General features: G+C 36.3%; 1 protein-coding gene across 2 annotated transcripts in view; it reads left to right on the top strand.

Moving 5' to 3' along the window:
- The window catches only part of fmt (phosphatase 6 regulatory subunit 1-like protein fmt), a 91,088-nt gene that overhangs the window by 45,799 nt on the left and 22,762 nt on the right, over nucleotides 1–22,527 (top strand). The window contains exons 14-19 of one of the 2 annotated variants that reach the window (XM_081728462.1): nucleotides 1,470–1,559; nucleotides 6,256–6,353; nucleotides 10,379–10,564; nucleotides 11,660–11,769; nucleotides 16,305–16,559; nucleotides 18,409–18,544. In XM_081728462.1, the coding sequence (XP_081584588.1) occupies nucleotides 1,470–1,559; nucleotides 6,256–6,353; nucleotides 10,379–10,564; nucleotides 11,660–11,769; nucleotides 16,305–16,559; nucleotides 18,409–18,544 (875 nt within the window). The remainder of the gene's footprint in view (nucleotides 1–1,469; nucleotides 1,560–6,255; nucleotides 6,354–10,378; nucleotides 10,565–11,659; nucleotides 11,770–16,304; nucleotides 16,560–18,408; nucleotides 18,545–22,527) is intronic. The other variant, XM_081728463.1, reaches the window with a different exon arrangement.

Below are 22,527 nucleotides of genomic sequence, written 5' to 3'. Positions count from 1 at the left end.
AAATCTAAATTATTTGCGATGTCGCTAGTCCTTACTAAGAACTGAACTCTAGAGCTATCGGAGATGTATTTGACCGAAAGAAAGACAAGTACATCTACCAGATTTGTTACATAAATTGCGCAGGTGGCGGAGTTTCAACCTGGGGTTAAAAATATAACAACCAATCTAAGTGAACAGAGTTTAAGAATATAATAAGTGAAAGCTACAATTTCGAGAGAAGGAATCGAGTCTGATACAAGACATGTGTTTTATGTTGTTAGGTGCCTCCTTATCCTTGGTAGAGCTAGTGCAGGTGTTCACCACTATTCCCACAGTTGGATCACTAATTCGACCTGTCTCCGGTTAGCTGGTGAATTGGAAGTGATGTGGGTTTGTGCTCCCAACTGTGGTTTTTGAGTAAAGCATGATGTGTAGATTTCGATAATTTTCAAATATATCTCAAATACTGAAGTTGAGTGTTAATTGTTGTATCTGAAGTTGAAGGTCTTCCAAGTTGGGATAGTAATGCAGCAGGCTTCATCATTAGTATGTACTCCAATGTATTATCTGTCCCTTTGGATCGTTTATTTTGGAGCTAGAAGACAAAATTACATACATGTGTGACGAATTTCTTGTACCACTCATGGTAAACACTGTGTCTAGTAATTACATCACCAATCGATTTTCCGAATTAGCTAAATGCAAAATCTCTTTACACGTTTGAAATATAGCCTGTTCTGTAATTCTGTAATCACACACATCATTTACGTAAGTCGTCTACACTTTTTCCCAGAAACTATCTTTACAACCTAATACAGTAGAACCCCTCTCGTCCGCCCTCGGCGGTCCGCCACTCCGGTTGATCCGATCATGCTCGAGCCGAACTTGTCCCGATTCGTCCGTGACTCACGAGGCCCAGTGTCGTTTACTGCCGTTGCGGCATTGTTGTTTACTTGCTGTTACCGCTTGTCCGATTTAATACTCCGTCATCCCTTGTATCGTTTCTTTCGTTGGTCGTGTTTCTGTACTGTATTGTGTAATTTTTAATACTTATTGTTCATTTGTTTTAGTTGTAGAGAAGTTTACAGTCATTTTTGAGTTCAGAGATTGTTTATTTTACTGTAATTCCGTATTTTTTCTGTATTTTCTGATGATCCGACCTTTTTTGCGTTCCGACTATATCCCCAGTCCAAAGATGACGAATTATAGAGGTTCTACTGAAATAAAATTTTGTGTTTATTTTGTAATGTGGTTGAAATTCAGCACACTTTTGAGAGTTGTTTTTCTGCAGGGTAGTAGGGGGCGGGTGGATCAGTGAAAAATGTCTTACTTTTGGTACAGCCGATACCTAATTTAAACCCAGTCCATGTTGGTTTGTGGTGAACACCATCATATTCTTTAGCTTTAGAATTACAGAACATTGTGATTATAACATCATTATGATTATTATAATTATAATTAGAACATTATTATTATTATTACTATTTAAGGGTGGTGTTCATCCTGGTCAGTCTGGATCAGAAGATGATGATGGAGAATATCAAAACATTCCTTTTTCACAGGACACTGCAGTGCAGCAGGTAGGTGAATTATTATACAAAACTGATTGCGTTAAATGTTATTACAAAGGGATTAGCTTCTGTAGTACCTCGAATCGTATGTTAATTTACAAGCGCGGAAAGTAGGTTATCTAATTTCAATTATTAAAACACTACGTGGATTTCAATATACATGAGTTTCATTCAGTAACTGCAAGTTAATCTTGAAGGATGCATTCCTTTTGTATTTTATGTAACATTTCAAAACAGATGTCGCCTTTAAAAACCAAAATAATTTAAGTATGCAAGTTACAAAACCATACTAATATTAGGTAGTCTAACAAATAGTGAGCCATTTGCACATGAGATGGCGTTAGTGTCCCAAATCTCATGGTATGTGAGTCGCAACTGGAACCTAACGTCATTTGACAGCTGACAATTGAAACTAGTAGGTGTGCAAAATAATGTTGGAATTTTTATAATCAGTCATAAAGTATTGCCCCGTGAAAATGGGTGTAGTTTCCGCAAAATTTTATTTCGATGAAGACGCAAACGCTGCACAGTCCCATGAGGAGATTTGTTGTGTTAATGGACAAGATACGTTATTAAAAGCAAAAGGAAGGCTTGGAAATTTCGATGTCCAAGATGGACCTCATCGTGGGACACCAATCACAAAGAAATGGACGATATTCTGGCAAAGCATTTGAAGAAAGCTGGCTACAAAATGAAATTCGACGTTTGGATGTACATGATCTGACTCAATAACATTTATTTGATCGAATATCTATTGAAACGAAACAAACTCCAGTTATTTCAGAAACTGTTGATCATGAGTGATGAATAGTGATAACCTATAACAATGTACAAAGATGATCGTGGTCGAAACGAGAAGAATCTCCACGGTCTGAGGAGATTCGTGCTGTTTGTTAGTGGTGTTGGAAAGAATCGTGTCACGAGCGTCTGCCTCCGAACAAAGCAATAGACTGCGTCCTGTACTGTCAACAGTTAGCCCAAGTGCACTTAGCAGTTCAAAAAAGAAATGGCCGGAAATGCTTAACAGAAAAAGTATCATATACTACACTAAGAACGCCAGACTGCATACATCTTTAACAACCCGTCAGAAATAGAGACAACTTGGCTTGGAGGTTTCAATGCATACATCGTATAGCCAACACCTGGCACGGTCAGAGTCGTTTGTTTTTGTCTCTGCAGATCGCCTTAAATTGTGTTAATTTCAGAAGAGGTCTGTGAAAATTACGTGTCACAGCTTTTTTTCTTTTTTTGAACCAGAAACTATGTTAATTTCTATAGCAACAGATAATGGTGTTGCCGGGAAAATGACAGATCATCGAACATATTGGTGCATATATTGTTCCATACTGTTATTTTGAACTCAAATATATTTTTAATTTTGACCTTCAAAGCCTCAGTACTTTTTAGACATGTTAATATTAGCAGTACACGTAAGTGTGTGATTGTTCAGGTGGAAATCTGTTAACTTCGCTTCCATCTTAATTGTGATAATTATGCTGACAAACCATAATATTACAGAAAACTTTACAATGATTTCTTCAGTTTCTTCTCTGTAGGAATCAGGCACAATCGGGTTAGTTACATGTTGTGTAGGATTCGATTCTTGACTTACACAGTAGTGTAATTATGACAGTCATTGGACGTGGGATGGTCTTAGTCATTTGCCAGAAATAAGTTGCAGGGGCTACGAGGATGAAATCGTCTTTCTTTTGTTTAATGCTTTTGAATTAGGAATACTGTGTAAATTTTGTACTGACATCAGAGGCATGACAGTATTGTGGTTGTCATTGACAGGGGTTGCAGGTCGCGACAACAGTTATTCTGACGAAGACGCCCATTACGTTAAATTTATTAGCTTTAAACAACAAACAGCGCTTGCATCGCATTTCACGAGATTCAGTAGTGGTTCTCAAATACCAATGTCATTATTTGGACACCTGAGAATTAAGTAATCCATATGAGCTAGGTCAAAGAAACAATATAGAGAGCAGTAAACGTATGACGTTCTTGGACTTGAACTTACGACGAGTTGGGTTTCAACTGATTAGAGCAGACTGCTGTCCATGTGTGGAAATTTCCACGCAAAGCAGTAGGCCATCTAATTAGCTCTGTTTTGTGCAATCAAATAGTAACTGTAGTTCATGCTTGCTTTGAATTCCGAAGAGCGACTGCGAATCTGTACAATCCATTTATAGCACTTATGCTACAGATTGTTCTCTGTAATGTTTTATATTAGCAGAAATAGAACCCTGCATGATGGACGAATGGTTTAGAATTGGTTCGTTGAATATTCCACTAGCAGGTTCTCTTTCACTTCTATTACCGTTCCCTCTAAGAAGTTGAAAAATTCAAGACGTATGAGATGTTAGCCGAACAAACACAATGAAAGCATGGATAACAGTTTAATGTTAAAAAGAAATTCATCCCTTTTAGATAACTACATTGGAGATCATTGCTCCCACAGTGTCTCTTTTTTTGAAAGCTCTCTACTGTTCTCACCTACAGATAGCATGTTGTGATATATACATGATCGTAAGAAAAACTTCCAAAAGACGCTTGTTTCATTTGGCCTCCATAAAAGTATGGAAATGTTAGGTACGTTATTTTTCATGTTCTAAAGTAGCAAAAATTACATTTCATTACTAGCGATGTTTTACAATCATTCAGATGCCATTACCATCGTCTGAGATGTACAGCTGATTTTTTTTCTTTCTTTTTTTTTTTCTTTCTTTTTTCTTTCTTTTTTTTCTTTTTACATTCTTGAAGAATAACACTCCAACGTCAGCGAAAGAGGAAAGAGGTTCGACCCACTCCTAAATCGGCGAATCGCCTTACCAGTGGGTTCTTTAGACAAATGCTACTTCTACTAGTAAAGTAAGCAGACTAAGGATTCAAGCCACATCATGGTTTAAGAAAACTTAGGTATCGGGTTGGATTCTTCCGAGGTTTGATCAAATCGTAGAATTCAGTATCCAATGGTGTTCTAACGCCTCCAGACACACTGGGCGACGTGAGCTTCTCTTAAACGCACCAGCAGCGGCGCAAATGTCTTCAACATTGGGAGGGACGGGTAAAACCGTTCCCATAATCATTTTTTTTAAAGCGATGTTTAAAATATTTATGAAATTGAAAAACAATGCTGTAAAGAATCAGGGGAGCAGAGTTGCCTTCAACATTGGGAGGCGAGTAGATTTGAGGCTCATTCTGGGTACATCAATTTCATCTCACTTTCCCTCGTGGCAATCGGACACAAATCATCACATTTCTCCCCTCCCCCCGTAAAAAACACATTTCAAATTGGTTTATTGGGTGGACAGTCCACCCAGTTCCAAGATTGGAGAAGACGTCCCCCTCATCCCCCCACCCCGGGATGGTAAAAAATTTGTTGTGACCAGTGGTAGTGAGGCAACTTCATATCGTTCAACCAGTGATCAACTGGTAGAACGTAAGTCTGGGTACAAGGGCAGTATTGTGATTATTTATTCTTCGGATGGGTAACGGTGGGATCATAAGGCATAAGACACCTATCGTAGTAAAGCCTTCTGTCAACCTAGTGGAGGTGCTCTGGTCTTTGTTCATAACATCAAAGGTGCTCTTAAGTATTATAGGAATTAACAAACATTAATTATTAACCTTACATATGTGTAGTTTACATTTTTAGTTTCTAGCATGAGTTGTAAAAGTGTCTTAATCAGTTGTATTAATTTTAGGATCATGTAATGATTTAGTTAGTATTGAAGGTCCTTATGACTCAGAAACGCTTGGAGTGAACTAAAAACATTTTTATAACAAAAATAAATTAGTATAGAGGACATATTCCTTGAATAAATGTTAATCATGTACTGTACGTGGAGAGAAAAGCAGTTTGTGTGAACAGTACAGTCAATGTGTGTATGTGTACTATAAGAAACTTTAACAGTTACAGAACTAGCATTAATGCTTTCATGAAACTGATAGCTACTTTTGCTAGCCAGATATTTTTTTAAGAACTAGAATAGTAAATTATACGTGGAGTGATCACGAATTAGGGCGTTTTTTTTTTCTTTCTTTCTTTCTAAATTTGTATATCCATCAATGTTTTAATAGTGGCCAAATGTTTTATTCAAGAATGTAAAGAAACTAGTTGTAAGTATAGCTACGCAATTGCCCAGAAAATGGAATCCGCAAGATTTCGGGACATTGGCCGTGAAGAATTATAATTTATTCCACTTTGAACATATCATATAAATATTTAGGATTTAGATTTCTGGGCTTTAGGTATCTAAGGCCATTTAGCCCGTCACGTGTTTGAGGTATGACGTCCTTCGGCGAGCACACAATCCGGGGAAAGGGAAGGAAGGAAGCGGCCTGGGACCTATAAGTTAGACACCACCCCGGCATTTTCCTGGTGTGAATGAGGAAAATCCAGGAAAACTTCATTCAGGGTGGCTAGCCTGAAAAAGCAGTTTCACTTTTTCGACCGAATGCCCCACCGGGAATCGAACCCGGGACCGCTCGCAACGAAGGCGAGAGCGTTAGCGATTAGGCTACGCGGGCATATAAATATTTAGTATCTTTCATGTTTCGCGCGTTTTGTCTCTAATTATAAGAGTGTGACTTAGTAATCTGTTAATCGGGTGAAGATTTATTATTAGATAAGTCGGTCAACATGTTTTAATACGTTACATGCAGAAACCGATTTTGAACATAATTTTCTTTATTTTAGGTTTTCTCCGATTATCAAATGCAGCAAATGGCTCCTCAGTTTATAGAGCATTATGGCTTTCATGACGATGAATTTACCGACGGAGAAGACGCAATTCAGTAAGTATTATTGTAGTTTGTAAATAGTGTTGAGCTTATTTGTTCACGGATAAACAACAAAGTACGTGGTGCGGGCTAGATTTCACAGTTACTGATGATTGACGATAACAAGGACAAATCTGAATCAAGAAGAAATATATATTGAAAACATGGAAATGTGACGTAACAGTGTGGCGACAAACTCGGAAAACCGGGGAGGGGGGATCAGGAAATTTTAGGAGCCCGAGAATCGTTAGGAATTCTGCTAAGAGTCAGGAAATTTGGACTTGCTAAGAATAAGATTTTAAAAGCATTTGAAATGGACATTCTAAAACTTTTTCAGATGTGGATGACTGCTTGCTTTTTAATTGACGACTTCAAACGTGAAAGCTTACTTTTGTTTTCACTAGGATGTGTAACATGCTTATCCTCTGAGTTGTGTATTATTTCCCGCTTTCATTGTGCAGTGGAATATCATATTGATGAATTTTTCACGAAAAGTAGTTGCATTAACGATCGCCTTACGCATAATTCCAACCTTTTTCATTTCCATTAATTTTGATTTTATCGTGGTTATCTGTCCTACATTAAGTGAGCTAACTTAGCACACAAACGAAATGATTTTGAAATACTATTACTTGTATTCCAGCGTCTGTATTATCACTTTAACGTATTTTAATTTGCAAAGAAATTTATCTCGGAAATGCTTACGTGTTTACAAAAATAGTTGAGGAAGCTGCACATCAACATATGCATTTGGTAATATTCTGTGGACAGCCGGATTAATTTCATACTCTCGAGTTTCAAATATGAGATACGTCTATGGATACCAAAATGTACTTTCTACTTTGTGGTTATATATATAAAATGAAATTTACATATGCATACTGCAGAGTATTATTATTCAATTTCAACCACTGATTATGGCAAAAATACAAGGAAAAATGCCATACGTAAAGGGAATTCTTAAGGATCTAGGGTCGTTTCTTCTGACGTAGTCTCTGAAAGGCAGTCTAGGTTTTTGTGACCAGAAGTGCATAAGTGAAATTTCTGCTTTCTTGCTCTTTAAAGTTCGTGCAATATAAGCTCGCTCATCACTGTGAGTCCAGACATATGACTTCTGAATTCGTAGATTTTTGGAATCATTCTTCTGTTTTCTGCTGGCGGAATTCTTCAGCTTCCTCTTTGGGAAACAGGATAAGGGCTGTTGATGTGTATCATTCTACCACTCGTGTAAAAATTCTCGAATTCTGAATTGCAACTGTACTTGGCCGGGTAGATTATATTTTGTAGTGTGGTGCTTGAACAGGCCTCCCTAGACCATCACAAGCCCCTTTTCCATGGCCAGCAGCACTGTGTACCCACTTCATTGGCACAGGCAACTTGCAGTTTCGTCAGTTCAACAGTTGGCATCAATTTTTGAAGTGGCTAGGGCACCATCAGAAATAATGGTAATATTTTCTGCCTGTGATTGCAGCTGTTGAAGAATATTCCGTATTGCTAACGATGCATGTGCTGAGTCATGTCCTGTGTCATCACTTACTACTGCAACACATGTGGTCATGATTTTGAAAATATCTGACTTCTGTAAAAATTGAAACTTGATTTTTATTCCAGTGATACTGGTAGAATCACGGATCTTTACCCCAGTGTACTTCTTCCGGTATAATCACAGACCAGTTTTCAGCAAAATCACAGTGAAATGGTAACATAGTTGTTCAGCTTCTATACGTCCCTTCACTTTTGCAGTATGTTGTTTCAGTTCTTCTTCAGATGGTATGTTATTGCTTTCACTATGTATTTCCCAAGTTCAATGAAGGTATGAATGGCAACAGGTTTCTTAATTAGTTTATTTTCCTCCAATGTTGCATATGTGGCCTCAGAAGAGTGATCTTTGTTTTTTAGACGAAGTGTCTAAAGCGAGTCCTTCCTTTTCAAGACGTCACCACATTCCTGAAACAAACGGATCTCTCGTTGTACATCACAGATTACTAACGACTTCATTTGTCAATCAAGGTGTCATATTCCACGCCTCGGAGTAAGTTCTTCAAAGTTACCACGCCAAGTTCAAAATTGTCATAATATACCATAAACAGAGATTTATTTTGAATGTTGCACCACTCACTTGGATCGTAGTGGATAAAATGTTGATCTTTCTATGTGGAATGTTCCTTTTATATGGCGAAAGCTTTAGTCTGCGGGTGATGTATGTTTCTACTTTCATTAGTGGTTCTCTTGCAACAGTTATGGTAGTGTCTTTTTTTCTTGGCGCTCTGACGAGAACAGTCCGATTTATCTTCCAGATAAAAATTGAGTATGCAGTTTGAAAATGTACTTCATTCACAGGCTGACCATAGTAAGGGTCGAGTTTTCCACACTTCTTTTGCAAACGTCATATTTCTTGTTTTGTCCACCATGTGTTTGTTGCAATGGGGTACAGAATTTGTACCTTTGAAAGGCACAGTGTGATTTTGTTAGAACTTGCACTTTTCATTGCAGAATTCTCAAGATTCAACAATTGAATTGATGTTTGATATTAATTCCCGTCAAGTTGCACAAGCTTCTTTTGGTTCCGTTTTTATTTATTTATTTATTTATTTATTTTCTAATTTGAAGAAGTTGGTTAGTTGGCGTACTCACCGTCAGCTGCAGTTATTTCGCTGTGCTTTCTTGATGCGTACAGCTTACGACTTGAATTCACTAACCATGGTTTCTTAACAGAAGCAACACGAATCCCTATAGCTGACTGACTCAGGAAATGTAATCCTTCTGCAGATACAAAATCTTTCCCATCATGGGAAACATCTTGTGCAGTTTGTGTCATTGTTGATATTCTGTGAAAGCATTAAAACACAGGAAGTCATTACTGGAGATATCTTGACTTTGAAACAGTCTTGAAATGAGCAGTTATTCTCAACGTGAAGTTTTTTTTCTTTCTTTTTCTCGTATAGTACATGACTTGTTACAGTCAATTGACATGCGCAGTGATGTATTTCCACGTGTCATCTGTTAGGTGGTGCTCGTTGACAATTCGCGCAATGTCCTGTAATATGTTGTTTTGGGAAAGTTTCAGAGCATGTCCCCTCCAACGCTCCTCCAGTTCGAAATCTGATGGAAGATGTTCAAGCCAGCTTGTAGTTCCGCTCTGTATATCCTGTGACGAGCTACTTCACTTTCAGGATAGTAGCCGCTCTACTGCTTGTAATGGACAGAAAATGAAATGAAATCTTTGAGTTTTACGTCCCACGGTTATGCCGGCTAGGCTAAGGAGACGGTGATTATGAGAAATCAATGAAATGGTGGAATGAAGAAAGTGGGAGGAAACGAGAGAACCCCGAGGAAACCCACGCACACGGTGTTTGTCTTGTAATAGACAGAGTTTACCTACTTTCTACTCTGTAGGAATAGCCCTCACTCGTTGCCTTTCTTCCACTTTTAACACGTACGCTGTGCCATTCTTCGACACGGTGAATTTCAAGTTTCCTTCACATATTCAATATAGGATTATGACTGTATTTGATATTGAAGGTGTTTTTATATAGCTTTTTTCAGTAGGAGTGTATCTTGGGTTACCTTCTTCAACACGAACGTTCACTGTGCATCATGTAAACTAAGGTCCAATGTATCTATAGGATCGGTGAAGTTATTCATTTGGGTCTTCTCTCGCTTGTGAAAATCGTCACTAGAACGGAACCAGTGGTCGAAGTGAGGCGGTATGCAGTGGTATGCCATACCGCCTCTGGTTTTACAGTAATGAGGACATACGTCTGGTTTTTCCAAAACAATATTTAAATAACAGGTATGTTGAGTCAAAATCATAATAAAACATACCGCCTCTGCTTTTTTTTCCACTTCGAACACTGAACGGAACCAATCTCTCTGTATAAGTTGCGAAAGATCTCTCACAATATATCATGAAGTAAATCTCAAAATATAACCTTAAAATCAAAAAAGAGGAGCGGATTAATGTACTTTTCATTCATACTAGAATAATAAACATGCGTATTTTCTTTTCAGAAAATAATGGATGATATTTTTAATTATAGCTCTTCAGTAGATCGCCTTACAAGTATGACCTTCAACTTCAGTGAAGAAGAGTTGGATCGCCAAGCAGAGATTTTCAAACAAGTATGTGCACAAAAGATGCATCCATTAGATGACAATGATGAAGATATTTGGGATGATAGAGAACAGGAACTGACCTTTCAGAATGTAATCGGCGTAAAGTCAAGGTATTGTTTAATTGACATTTTTTGATCTTTTACATATTAAGCTAATAGGTTCATTTTTTCCTGGTTAATTGTTGTAGGAAGGATAAGAATAGTTTTGCAAGATATAGCACAAGATGTATCTGTCAAGCAGTTATAAATTTACAATTTCAGTGCCTGAATGTGACGATCGTATTTTCACTAGTGTGTATAACATATTTTCGGAGAAGTGTCGTGACAGGATTGGGGTGCTTTCTTTTCGCATATTAGTCATAGTGATGACCTTACGTATCTCCAATAGTTTGATAACCAGCAGGGTTAAAATATATATACGTATGACGTAAAAAAGATACTTTTTTCTTAATTAGGAATTAAAACATAAAGTATAGTTTTATTAAAATAGCCATAGATTTGTTTTATTCATAAAATCAGTAATTTAGTAGCTAAGAATTTCAGTGTAAACTAGAGTGCATTTGGTATAGTTATTTATTAGTTCAAAAGAATGTACTAATCAAAGCTGTGCCTGGAAATCTTGTTTTCAGTATAATTTTGAGAGTTTTGCCGCCACTTCGTCAGTATCGTAAGAAAAAAAAAAAATAGTATCGATGAATTCATATTACTAATTTACATAGCTTCCAATATCCAAGATAGTGACGTAGATTGCAGTGTGCTGTATTGAAGATACTTTAGAACAGAGGTTATGCCCGTAAATTCAGGACAGTCTCTAATTCATTGTTAATGTTTCATTCAGGTAGAATACTCCTTAGTTTTAATTCCGACGATTATGTTCCGAGGCTAAGGGAGATAGTGATAATAATAATAATAATAATAATAATAATAATAATAATAATAATAATAATAATAATAATAATAATAAACGAAATGTTGATATTAAGAATGTAGGGAAAAATAGAAGAACCTCAAGAATCCATTGCCCACCACAACTTGGTACGTGCCGGGATGGAATCAGGGATCTCACATACCAGAGAACTCGCTACCACTGAACCACTGCGGCCCTTATATTATTGTTGTTAAAATTCAGTAAACCATGTTCAGAACCATGTAAATGTTAATTATTGTAATTTGTGTCTGTTCTGTTACTGGATATATTTATTTCAGAGATCAACGCAAGAATGAAGACTGTGCCGGCAACAGTAGTTCGGATGAAGAAGAGAGAGCAGGTCCAGAGGGGAGAGAAGAAGTGCGCATGGAAGTTGATTCCACCGATTGTAAGTAGTAGAGATTTCAATGATCTTACTTGTTATAAAAAGCTGCACGTAATTGGATTTGCAAATCTTATGTAGTACTATTGCATTGCTGTTTGTGCGTGTTTATATTTATACGTGCCAACCTTAAAATCTTAACTGCAGAAAACTATTTTGTGTTGTATGCGAAATAATTCCGACAGCTGCATGAAACCATATGCCTTCACTAACCTACTTTATAACATAATCTAGGTATCAATAGATCAGGATATAAATTATGATACGAATTGATCGGGAAACATCCTAAATTTCTTTAGTGTTTGTAGGGCTATAACTGTACATTTATTGGGAATCTTCTTATTATCTCAAAAGAAATGCTTTCAGATGAATCTGTTTTGTAAATGCCTTCAGTGTTGAGTGTCTAAATTGTGCTGTGTTGTGTGGAATATATATATATATATATATATATATATATATATAAAATGTGTATGTATTAGGGTGTCCCGTATGCAAGGTAATTTCGTGTTACTATATGCACGCCCGCGAAATGTATTGTGTGTGGCCGTAAACACGCATTAGTGAAATAGCAACTCTCGACGAGAACGTTAACCCGTGCCGACCTGACAAAGTTATGAAATGACGTTTCCACATTATAATATAATTTAGAAAGTCCAACCGTGATAACGAAGAAATGAAAAGAGACAGAGAAACGAAACTTGGCACGAAGCAACTAGAGCAAGGAGGGCAGCTGCCCGTGCATTGACGAACATAAACGGATGAACAGTGTTGCCAACCCAAGAGAAAGTTATATTTTTGTAAATCGAATGACCTAAATTGGATATCATCATTGGAAGCAACAATGAAAATAAAGACGAAAGAGATGGTAACGTGAAACGTGTGTAAAATGGAAACGCCTTTGGCGCACACAGAGAGTGAAGTACTAACGTTTTGCACACCTTAAATATTGACAAGAACTGTTGACGCTGACTCCAAGTCTAGAAGGGTCCGTTGAACAGTGTTGCTATCAACAGAAGAGAAAAGTTGATTTTGGAAAAGGTAGAATGACTCGGAAAAGATCACTAGTGCAGTATGGTTTAAAACCTATAATTGAAGGCAGTAGAGCATGAGAAGCAGTACTGTGGTTATGTGAGATCTATAAGTTAGGTGCTCACTAAGATATTCGGTATCTTGTTAAACCTGAGAAGTGTGGTTTGTAAAAGATTGCGTACACCAAAGAAGTTTGCATTTAACACACGTTTCACGTTATTTCTCAAAAAGTTTGCAATAGTGATCTGCGCTTACCATCTCTTTTGTCTATTTTCATTGTTGCTTCTAATGATGATATCCAATTTAGGTCATTCGATTTGCAAAAATATAATTTTCACTTGGGTTGGCAACAATGTTCGTCAATACACGGGCAGGTGCCATCCTTGCTATAGTTGTTTCGTGCAGAGTTTCGTTTCCCTGCCTCTTTTTGTTTCTCCGCTATCACGGTTGGACTTTCTAAATTATGTTATAATGTGGAAAAGTAATTTCATAACTTTGTCGTCAAGTCGGCACAGGTTAACGTTCTCGTAGATAGTTGCTATTTCAATAATGCGTGTTTACGACCAGATAGAATACATTTTGCGGGTGAGCGTATCGTAACACAAAATTACCTTAAATAAGGGAGCAAATGCAGTTAAATTGCCAAAAATTAGACGTTTCCAAATATTATAAATTTAATATTAAAACTATCAGGACGATTAATTTCAGAACACGAGTTCTAGAAGTTGTTTAAAAGAAAAAATTATTTTTTAAAATCAGTATTTTATTCAGAACGTGTAGCTATGCTACCGTTCTGCAATGGAACCAGTTAAGAGTAAAGATCCGAAGATACATAGAAATGCTAATTAAATAACTAAAAAACAATTAGTCTTATTTAGTTCATGCTACTGCTGCTTGCTTTTTTCCCCTTAAAATAAGTATATATATATATATATATATATATATATATATATTTTCTCTCTCTCGAAGAATCGAATTATCATTAAAAACAAGTCTGACAAAATCTTGAGTAGGGTATTCTGATATGTGGGTTTTGAATTAAATGTGAAAAGAAACAAGATGCAGTCTTAATCTGCAGATGAACTTAACCTTAAACTAGATATCCAATTTAAAAAATGTAGAATCAAGATTAATTATAGAAAACAAACAAGTGAGTTTCGTTTCACACTTGTGAAACTACTGTAACTTCCAAACTATGGAAATCCAATTCTCAAACTTGAAGTAGTACATTTACAACTATTGGTTGCAATATTTCTCTGACACTGAATCCATATCAGAAAGCCAATACTCGCTATGCGTTACATGTTTCGTTCTATGGCGATAAGGGTTTAAACATGAAATAGTTAATTGGAACCACTTCCGCTTTGAATAAATGGTTGAAGAAGATAGAACCCACTCTCAAGAATCTGAATCTATTACCTTAAACTGCATCTCGATATTTCTTAGTTTTTATTCTACGGAAATCAGTATTGAAACCGTAGGCAGTAGTATATTTCAACCACTTCCGATTTTGCAAGAGTGTTGCGGGTTGTGATGGTATGCTCTTTTACCACCGAAAATTGATTGCAGAAAACAGCTTGTCGCTATATATAATATTACTGTTTTTGTTCTAGGGGGCGCGGTGGCTCAGTGGTAGAGCGTTCACCTCCGGTGCTTGGGGTCCCTGGTTCGATCCCAGCTCGCGCCGTGTGGACTTTGTGGTGGACAAACGCCGCGCTCGTGGGTTTTCTCGGGGTTCTCCCGTTTCCTCCCACTTTCTTAATTCCACCATTTCATTCATTTCTCATCATCACCGTCTCCTTTAGCCTAACCGGCATATTGCGTGGGACGTAAAACTAAAGATTTCATTTCATTTTTCCATTTTTGTTCTATGGTGATAAATGTTGAAACCAGAAGTGATAGATTTTAACCACTTCCTGTTTGAATAGAGAGTTAATGGAGAAGGGAGAACCTATTCTTAGGAATCGGAATCAGCTGAAAAAAAAAAATCATCTTGATATCTCTTACCGTGTTTCCTCTTTGAAAACCAGTATTCAAACCGGAAATAGTATGTATTTCAACCACTTCCGATTTGGTAGAATGTTGTGGGTTGTGATGGTATGTTCTCTTGACATCTTGAATCGTTCGCAGAAAACTACTTGTTATTTAATACCATTTGGTTCTGTGGCAATAAATTGTGATACCGGAAATGGTGTATTTTAACCACTTCTGATTTGAATAAAGAGTTAACACAGGAGATGGAACCTATTCTTTGGACGTTGAATCAATTGCAAAACACCATATTTCTATATGTCTTACCGTTTTTTAGCTATGAAAATCCGTATTAAAACCAAATGTAGCAATAGATTTTAACTATTTTCGGTTTACGGCAGAGTGTTTGTGGTAGTCATGGACGCCCCTTGAGACGCTGAATCAATTGCAAAAACCACTTCTCGCTATCTGTTACCGTTTATGTTTTATGACAATAAACGTTAAAATTGGAGAAGACTGATTTGAACGACTTCCCATTTGAATAGAGAGTTGACGGAGGAGATGGGCCTATCCTAGGTACGCTAAATCGATGGCAAAAAAACGCTTTTGATATATCTTACTGTCTTTGCTCTGACAGATGTACAAAGCTGTTCTAGAAGACTTTCGACATGTATGTATTGCATAGTTTGGAAGTTTATAAAACGTACGTACTGTACATTCCGATATACAAGTTTGCAAGAAAGCTTTCAAAGAAACTTAAAATACGGTGCATAGTCTGCAATTGTATTTTCTTTGGTTCGAGATATGAAGCCTGTGAAAAAAAGTTTTTGCACATTACAGTGCATCTCGCTCACTAGTGTTCACTAATTAGCAGCTTTAAAGAGTTGAAATAATTTGAATACGGGGAACTGTACTCACTGTAAGCTTCTCTTGAAGAAAGAGCAATTTAATTTTTGGTCATTAACTGCTTCGACTGTGTTAGTTCTATAGGAAGAGGAAGAAAGTGGTAGATTGGTTCTGAATTAAAAACAAAGTGGAAGTCCTAATTGTGTTATATAAGAACTCATAGATATGGAAATTCGTGACGAAAGACTTAATAATTAAAAGCATTTCTCATTTAAAAAAAAAAAAAATTTTTTTTTTGCTCGTTACTATATGACTGTCTCACCTTCTGCACAAAACTAACCACACAAAAATCAACAAGATAATCTTACAGTGAGTATTGTCTCTATGATGCCTCCATTCCACGTTTACAAATTTAAATTCAGTTTTTTTTAACATATAGAATGTGTCCATTTATTACCAAAGACCGTTTTGAAATTTAACAATTCACTCCGAAAAAGAAAAAAATCGGAGAGTATTATAGTACAGTTTTGCTAGTCCTGTACTTCCACGGGCTTGTAGTGAAATTACACACTAAATGTGAACTTGGTCGAAGAAGAAAGATTCTTCGACAAAGAACATTCACGCATTGTAGTATTGTCTTCTACGTAGTATTTTCGATCGTTTCCGTAAAAGCTAAAGCCATTGCTTTATTTCAGGTTGGTCGACTCCTGAAGTAGCTACTGCCGATGCCCCAGTTGCAATGGACACAGGAAATCCTTGGAGCAACGCCGAAAGTACGTCGGACGAACAGGCAGGATGGGCTGACTTTAGCAACGCGGGATTCGCTGACTTCGAAGCTAACTTCGGAGGATCGGGAGGTGATCAAGGGACAGGCGATCATGAAAATAAAAACGGTGGAATGGAATGCAATGTGGATGCCATAAACTTTTCTAATGCTCCTTCAGCGTGCAGTAAGAAACTTTTTTACTATATAATCGAGACAACGTCGACATATAGGTGATTAGGCTTTCAGTGTCGTGTTTGTAATTATCTAATTTCTCAACAACTAGAGTCATTTTAATTATCCGATGAAATAAAAGAGATGAATAGATTTTATTTTTGATATTTCTGTTGTATTCCTAGAAGATAAACTAAAGAGTGTCATTTCTTGATAGTTTCCCCCATTATGGATATAATATATCAGCGCGACCAGCAGACAGATTTAATGACATACCTTATGGCTTTGACTGTTTATTATACAGTAATGAGTGCAAATAAAGAGTTCATGTTATTCAGACACCAGCAGCAGATTAATAAGCGCAAGGGAATCCTAAATCATCAAAGCAAAATTAACTAAAGACAATACTATTTTATTGTTTTCCAGTGAGTTAGGACAGTGTATAGGTTACGTTGTAAAATAATCATGAAACTGAAAAAAAATGACGGATTATACCTAAGTAGAATAATCTCTAAGAAAAGTGCCTATTAACTTGTGGCACTTCCTGCATAAGTAAGTGCATATTAGATGTAGTGTTTTTAAATGATGAGTTCCTGGAATCCGAAAACTCGAAAAATTATTCATGAGTTAATTTATTGACTGTTCGTTTTTGTAAAAATGTTCGTGAAAAGTGTATTTATGTCCATCCTGTTCATCCGAAGCATTCAGTACTGTTTCGAGTTTATGAAAGGGAACTACAAACCTATCGACCGCGCCCAATGGGCAGTTGTCGCTCTACTTTTTAACAAGTTTATACATTTACGACTAGGTGTGTTTCTCCGCGGTAGCTTAATGGTAAAGCACTCATCTCTGGCTCGATCCCAGCTTTTGCTAACTGGACTTTCTTGGGGTCTCCCTTTCTTCATTTCACCGTTTCCATCATCATTACCGTCTCCCTTAGCCTTTGTGCATATTCGTGGAATGTTATGCTTAAGAAAAGCTAGGTATTTTTATTTGTAGTTGTTTATCCATTTATATATTTTCGTGACCATGTCAGTTGCCGAGTTGTTTAAATTCAGAATTTAGTTTTGGATATACTTCGGAGTGAATGAGTTTAGGGTGGATCCAGTTTCTGGTTATTGAGAGAATTTAAAAAAGGGAAACATTCTCGTATAGTTAGTAATCTACCTCTTACATTTTCTGCCTTCATTTTCTTATCCCTTTGTTCTTGCTTATATCGTGGCTTACAGCAAATCCTTTCTCCTAGCATATATTAACAGTATAGTCTAAAGACCCTCTCCAACATATTTTTGGTAGGCATATGGCATGTACAGTTCCACTACACTTTGCTGGAGAGATTTATTGTACCAGTGTTTTCTCAGTAATATGTATATGTATTGAGAGAGAACTTACTTTTTGTAGTATTTTGCTAGTTATTTAGGAATTGCAACACAAAGTGTCGTGAAATAAGACTGTTGTACAGGTTTAAATTGAATGCAAAATTGATAGATCCCACCAATTATAATTTATAAAATATTTTAATAGCATCCCACCAATTATAATTTATAAAATATTTTAATAGCATAACATCTGATGTAAATTTTATGAACATATTCATTTTAGTAAAGATATAGAAGTTTCGTGAATCAAAAATTAGATTTTGAAAGTTTTTATATATATATATATATATATATATATATATATATATATATAAATAAATTAAAATAAAAATCACAATGCTTGTTGTTTTTGGAATTTGTGTAATTTATAACAGTTTCTGTATATGTATGATCATAGCTTCACTGTAAAGTAAATGTATTATATGTTGTTCGTTGGAATCGTTATTTTGTATTGATGTGTTGGTTTCTTCCTTTACATTCTAGCTCCTGCCGAAGCAGAAAAGGCGGATTTTTTTGAGAAAATACCCGAACAAAGTAATATTGCAAGTAACCCGCAAGGACCTGCGGATAGTGCAGGATGTGGCGATTCTACAGTGCAGAAAAATGCGGAGGTTGATAGGTAAGTTTTTCGTTCATATGCAGCATTCTGCGCATTGTTAGTATATACTGAGATATCTCGATGTGTAACTCGTGTTTCAAACGATTGTTTCTTTACTTAGAACAGAACAAACATATAGCAGAGCGTGAGTTAACTAAGTTTTTGAAATAGGGATCTTTATTTAAAATGAATGAAATTTGAATAACTTAGTAAGACATAAATAAATGTGAATAGTAAGTCGACATTTCATGACATCTTTCGTTTTTAAAGAAAATTGAATATCTGAAAATGAGTTTTTGCTTTAGTTTTGAAACCCGAAACCGATTTTACAGCTTTTGAACTCGAACATCTGTTATAAAATTCAAAATTGTCAGGGTGTCTGCTGATATTGGAAATACTTGAATTATACTGGAATTTAATTTTGATACTGGAAATATACTGGAATTTTGATCCACGTACTGGAAAAATCATGAAACTGGTAATTTGTCAATAATACGTTTTTGTAAGTGTTTTAATAGTCTTAAAAAACAATTTTGTATTAATTGAGATTGTAGAATTTTCCGAAGCAAGAGTTGTAAACATTTTGTAATTAGACATTTAATACAATGGGTGGAGTTGAGGACTGTGAGGAGAGTTGGGAGGCCCTTTAAAAATGTTAAAAAATCATTGTGTTTAAAAAAACAAGGCTAACTAAATTTATTAAAAATAAAATATACTTTTGATGGTAAAACAATTACAAACCTGAAATCACCAAGAGTGTGATTATTCTTAAAGAACTTTAAAAATATCATTGTATTAGGTACCGGAATTTTGCTGATAGTTATACTAAATATGCTGGAAATATTGAAAATGAAACTCAGTAGACACCCTGATTGTTTTTCTATTTTGAAAAATAGAATGGTTTGAAAACCCACGGCCACTGACGATTTTCGTCGTGTCTCCATTACGAGAATACTTTTATGCAAGTAAGGGTTCACGAATTAGAAGAAATGATGTTATCTTTTTTTCCATTTCTTTAAGATAACCATTACTCTAGTTTTTGAAACATTCCCTATATAGTGGAAAAAAAACTGTTGGAGTATACTATACGGAAGTATATGACCTATTTCGAGCGTTGCATAACGTACTCAGCGCCGTAATAAATATCTTCAGAGATCCGGTGCAGGAACGTATTTTGGGGGCCCCTTAGTGAGTTTGCCACAATGGAAAAGGATATTTTGCTCCACCGCCACAGTGAAGAAGGATATTTGTGCCCCATCACAAATGTTTTGAAGAATAACAGTTGAAACTTAATCACCTTGTCAAAAGTCATAACAACGGACGCTCTTAAATTGATTTTTATATGTGGTTTCGCATTTGGTTCTGCGGGGTCTTCTTTCCTCGGGGCTCATAGTTCTCTTCCTCTGAGATCCACGAAGGATATCACCATTAAAAAAATGAAAAATAAAACAATAAGTCAGCCTACTAGATCTTTGATTTAAAAAAAAAAATCAAAAGTGTGTAATATATCTACTAATAATTTATTATGATATATTAATGATCAGCTTCGCCGTCGTTTCAGTGACATCTTTGCTGTTCTGTATTCAAGGGCTCAGCCTAAGCTACCTGCAAGTTCTTGTAGATATTGTGTATTGTACAATGCGAGCTATGTTAGTTGTTTTAATATTAAATGCTTTCTATTTTTTAAACATTACTTGCATGGGAGAGGGAATCAAATCAAGTTTCCTACTAATTTGAAACTTTAAAATGTACTATTCACACACAAAATAAGTGAGGGTGATTTAGATATTCAGTGATTATTATGATCTTCGAACAGTGTGTGTGCGGGGCGCGCTGGGACCTCTTCGTCCGGGGGACACGAGTGCATTGCATCGCTTGTTCGCCGATTGCTATGGCTCTAAATATCTTCTACTACTGCTTAATACTAACTTCCTGATATTCAGAATTAATGATAGAAAGAACGAAAGGAAGTACAAAGTGATTTTTTTTTTTCTTCGTGCAGCGTTATTCCGCTGGGAATCGAATGCCAGGGCTCATAGCGAGTCACTTTTTTTTTTTTTTTAACTAAAAGTGACTTTTTTCAAGTTGGTCACTAAAAGTTACTTTTTTTCAAATTTGTCACTAAAAGTTACTTTTTTGGGAGGTAAAGTGACTTTTTCGTGTGATTTATGTTTTGCATTCGCAGTTTTCTAAGAAAAATATTATAAAAATAAATGGAAAAAGGCAGAAACTTGTTACTCATTTCTCTTCTGAAAGCTTCAGTACTTTGCTGCCACATGTGAAACAGTCAGCTTTATTCTCACTTCAGATTTTATTCTTTCTAAAGAACAGTTGATGGTTGGTGGATGCTTAAGCTCTCGATGTGGGGTTGAGAACCCTTCTGTGTCTATTCTTTCTTCTATCATAATAGTCTTTTAGTTTTCTCTAGTAATAGTTAAAGTTCCGCTCAACGTTGTGTGTGTGTGTGTGTTTCATCATGTTCGTCTTGTGTTATGCTTCTTGTATGTTCTTAAGAGTAGGTGATGAATATGAATATTTCATGGCTTTGAGAACTCTCAATGCTAAGTTAAATATAATGTCTGGGGTGAAGCAATTCGGAAATAGGCCAGAACTGGTTCCACTTACTCAGAAGCTTCTTACATCTGCTAAGTCTGCTTACCGTAACTACAAAGCATACTTAGAAAACCTAAGAAAGGAGGAAGCTCAAAAAGAAGTAAAGAAGAAAAGATGAAACAAAACAACAAAGAGAGAGGTAATGGAGAAATTGACAAAGGAAACAAGGGGCATCGTAACTTTCGTGTGCTTTTGGTCACCTTTCAACTATTTACAAGAGACCAGACCACTATGAGCCCTGGAATGCATGTCCGCGTACACCAAAGACGCTCGCGGTAGCCACGAAACCAGTGGAAGGTGCGATTGTTGTGTATGTTTTAGATAATGCAACTGCTTTCACACATACAATTCAATTCTGTTAGGTGCAACCAAATTTATCGAATTGTAATTTTGTGGCACGAATCAGTATACTGTAAGTGTACAACTGCATAGACATTTTCTAGAAACCTTCTCTAATTTATTCCTTCTAGAGTACGTTGGTTTTATCTTAGCACGCTTCCCGCCAGTGCACTTGGTTACCTTTTAAAGTACTTTCTGCTAGCACTCAAGTGAACGTTTTAATCCAATAGGCATCTTATTGGCTTTGGCATGTAGGTGACGTTAGTTGCCAGCCAGCGCATTAAATGAGGTCATTGTTGTTTGGCGGGTATTTGAAGTGCTTAATTGCCACACGCGAACAAGGGTGTTACAATGACTTGTGAGTGGTGTGGCGTTTTGCTTTGTTCTCTAGCATATTGTACTCGCAACTTAAGTGCGGCGTGGCAGGCGGGAAGAGTGCCAAGATAAAACAAACGTACTCTATATGTGTGTAACCTGCTTCACGTGAAAATATATGAAACAAAATAATCGAATCGTTAACTTAAATTACAGTTGACGTTTTTTAAAATTAATTTTGCCATATATTACATACGCAACAGATTAATCTTATTGTTTTTAGAAGGCCATAAGGACGACATCAAAATTTGGAGATTTCATTGTTATTTAATGCGCTTTGCCAAAAAAAAAACTAATTATATATTGAGCGACCGTGGTGCATCATTAACTTAGCACTAGTTTTTTCAGATAAAGTGACCGCATTCTATTATATATCTATGCAGATCTACATCGGTGTTCTAAAACTCACGCCCTGCTCTACGGAGGATGATGCTAGTAGAGGTAGAAAGAAGACGAAAATATCATATGACATTTAAATTCCGGTGGTAGATCCCAGCAAAAATAGACGAGTGGCAACATTGCACAGCAGATGGCAAAAGTAGTGTCTAGCAGCAAGAGATTGCTATTGCTTAATGTGGCGTAGTACTAGTACGTGGCTTTTAATCAGATGATCCATGTACCAACTAAATTTCTAGACTTTTTTCTTGCCATATTCTGACAGTGGCTTTTCATGCAAT

Source organism: Thermobia domestica, chromosome 10 (genome assembly GCF_964235325.1).
Source record: "Thermobia domestica chromosome 10, izTheDome1.hap1.1, whole genome shotgun sequence".
Taxonomy (NCBI): domain Eukaryota; kingdom Metazoa; phylum Arthropoda; class Insecta; order Zygentoma; family Lepismatidae; genus Thermobia; species Thermobia domestica.
This window is presented reverse-complemented; position numbering and strand designations above follow the sequence as displayed.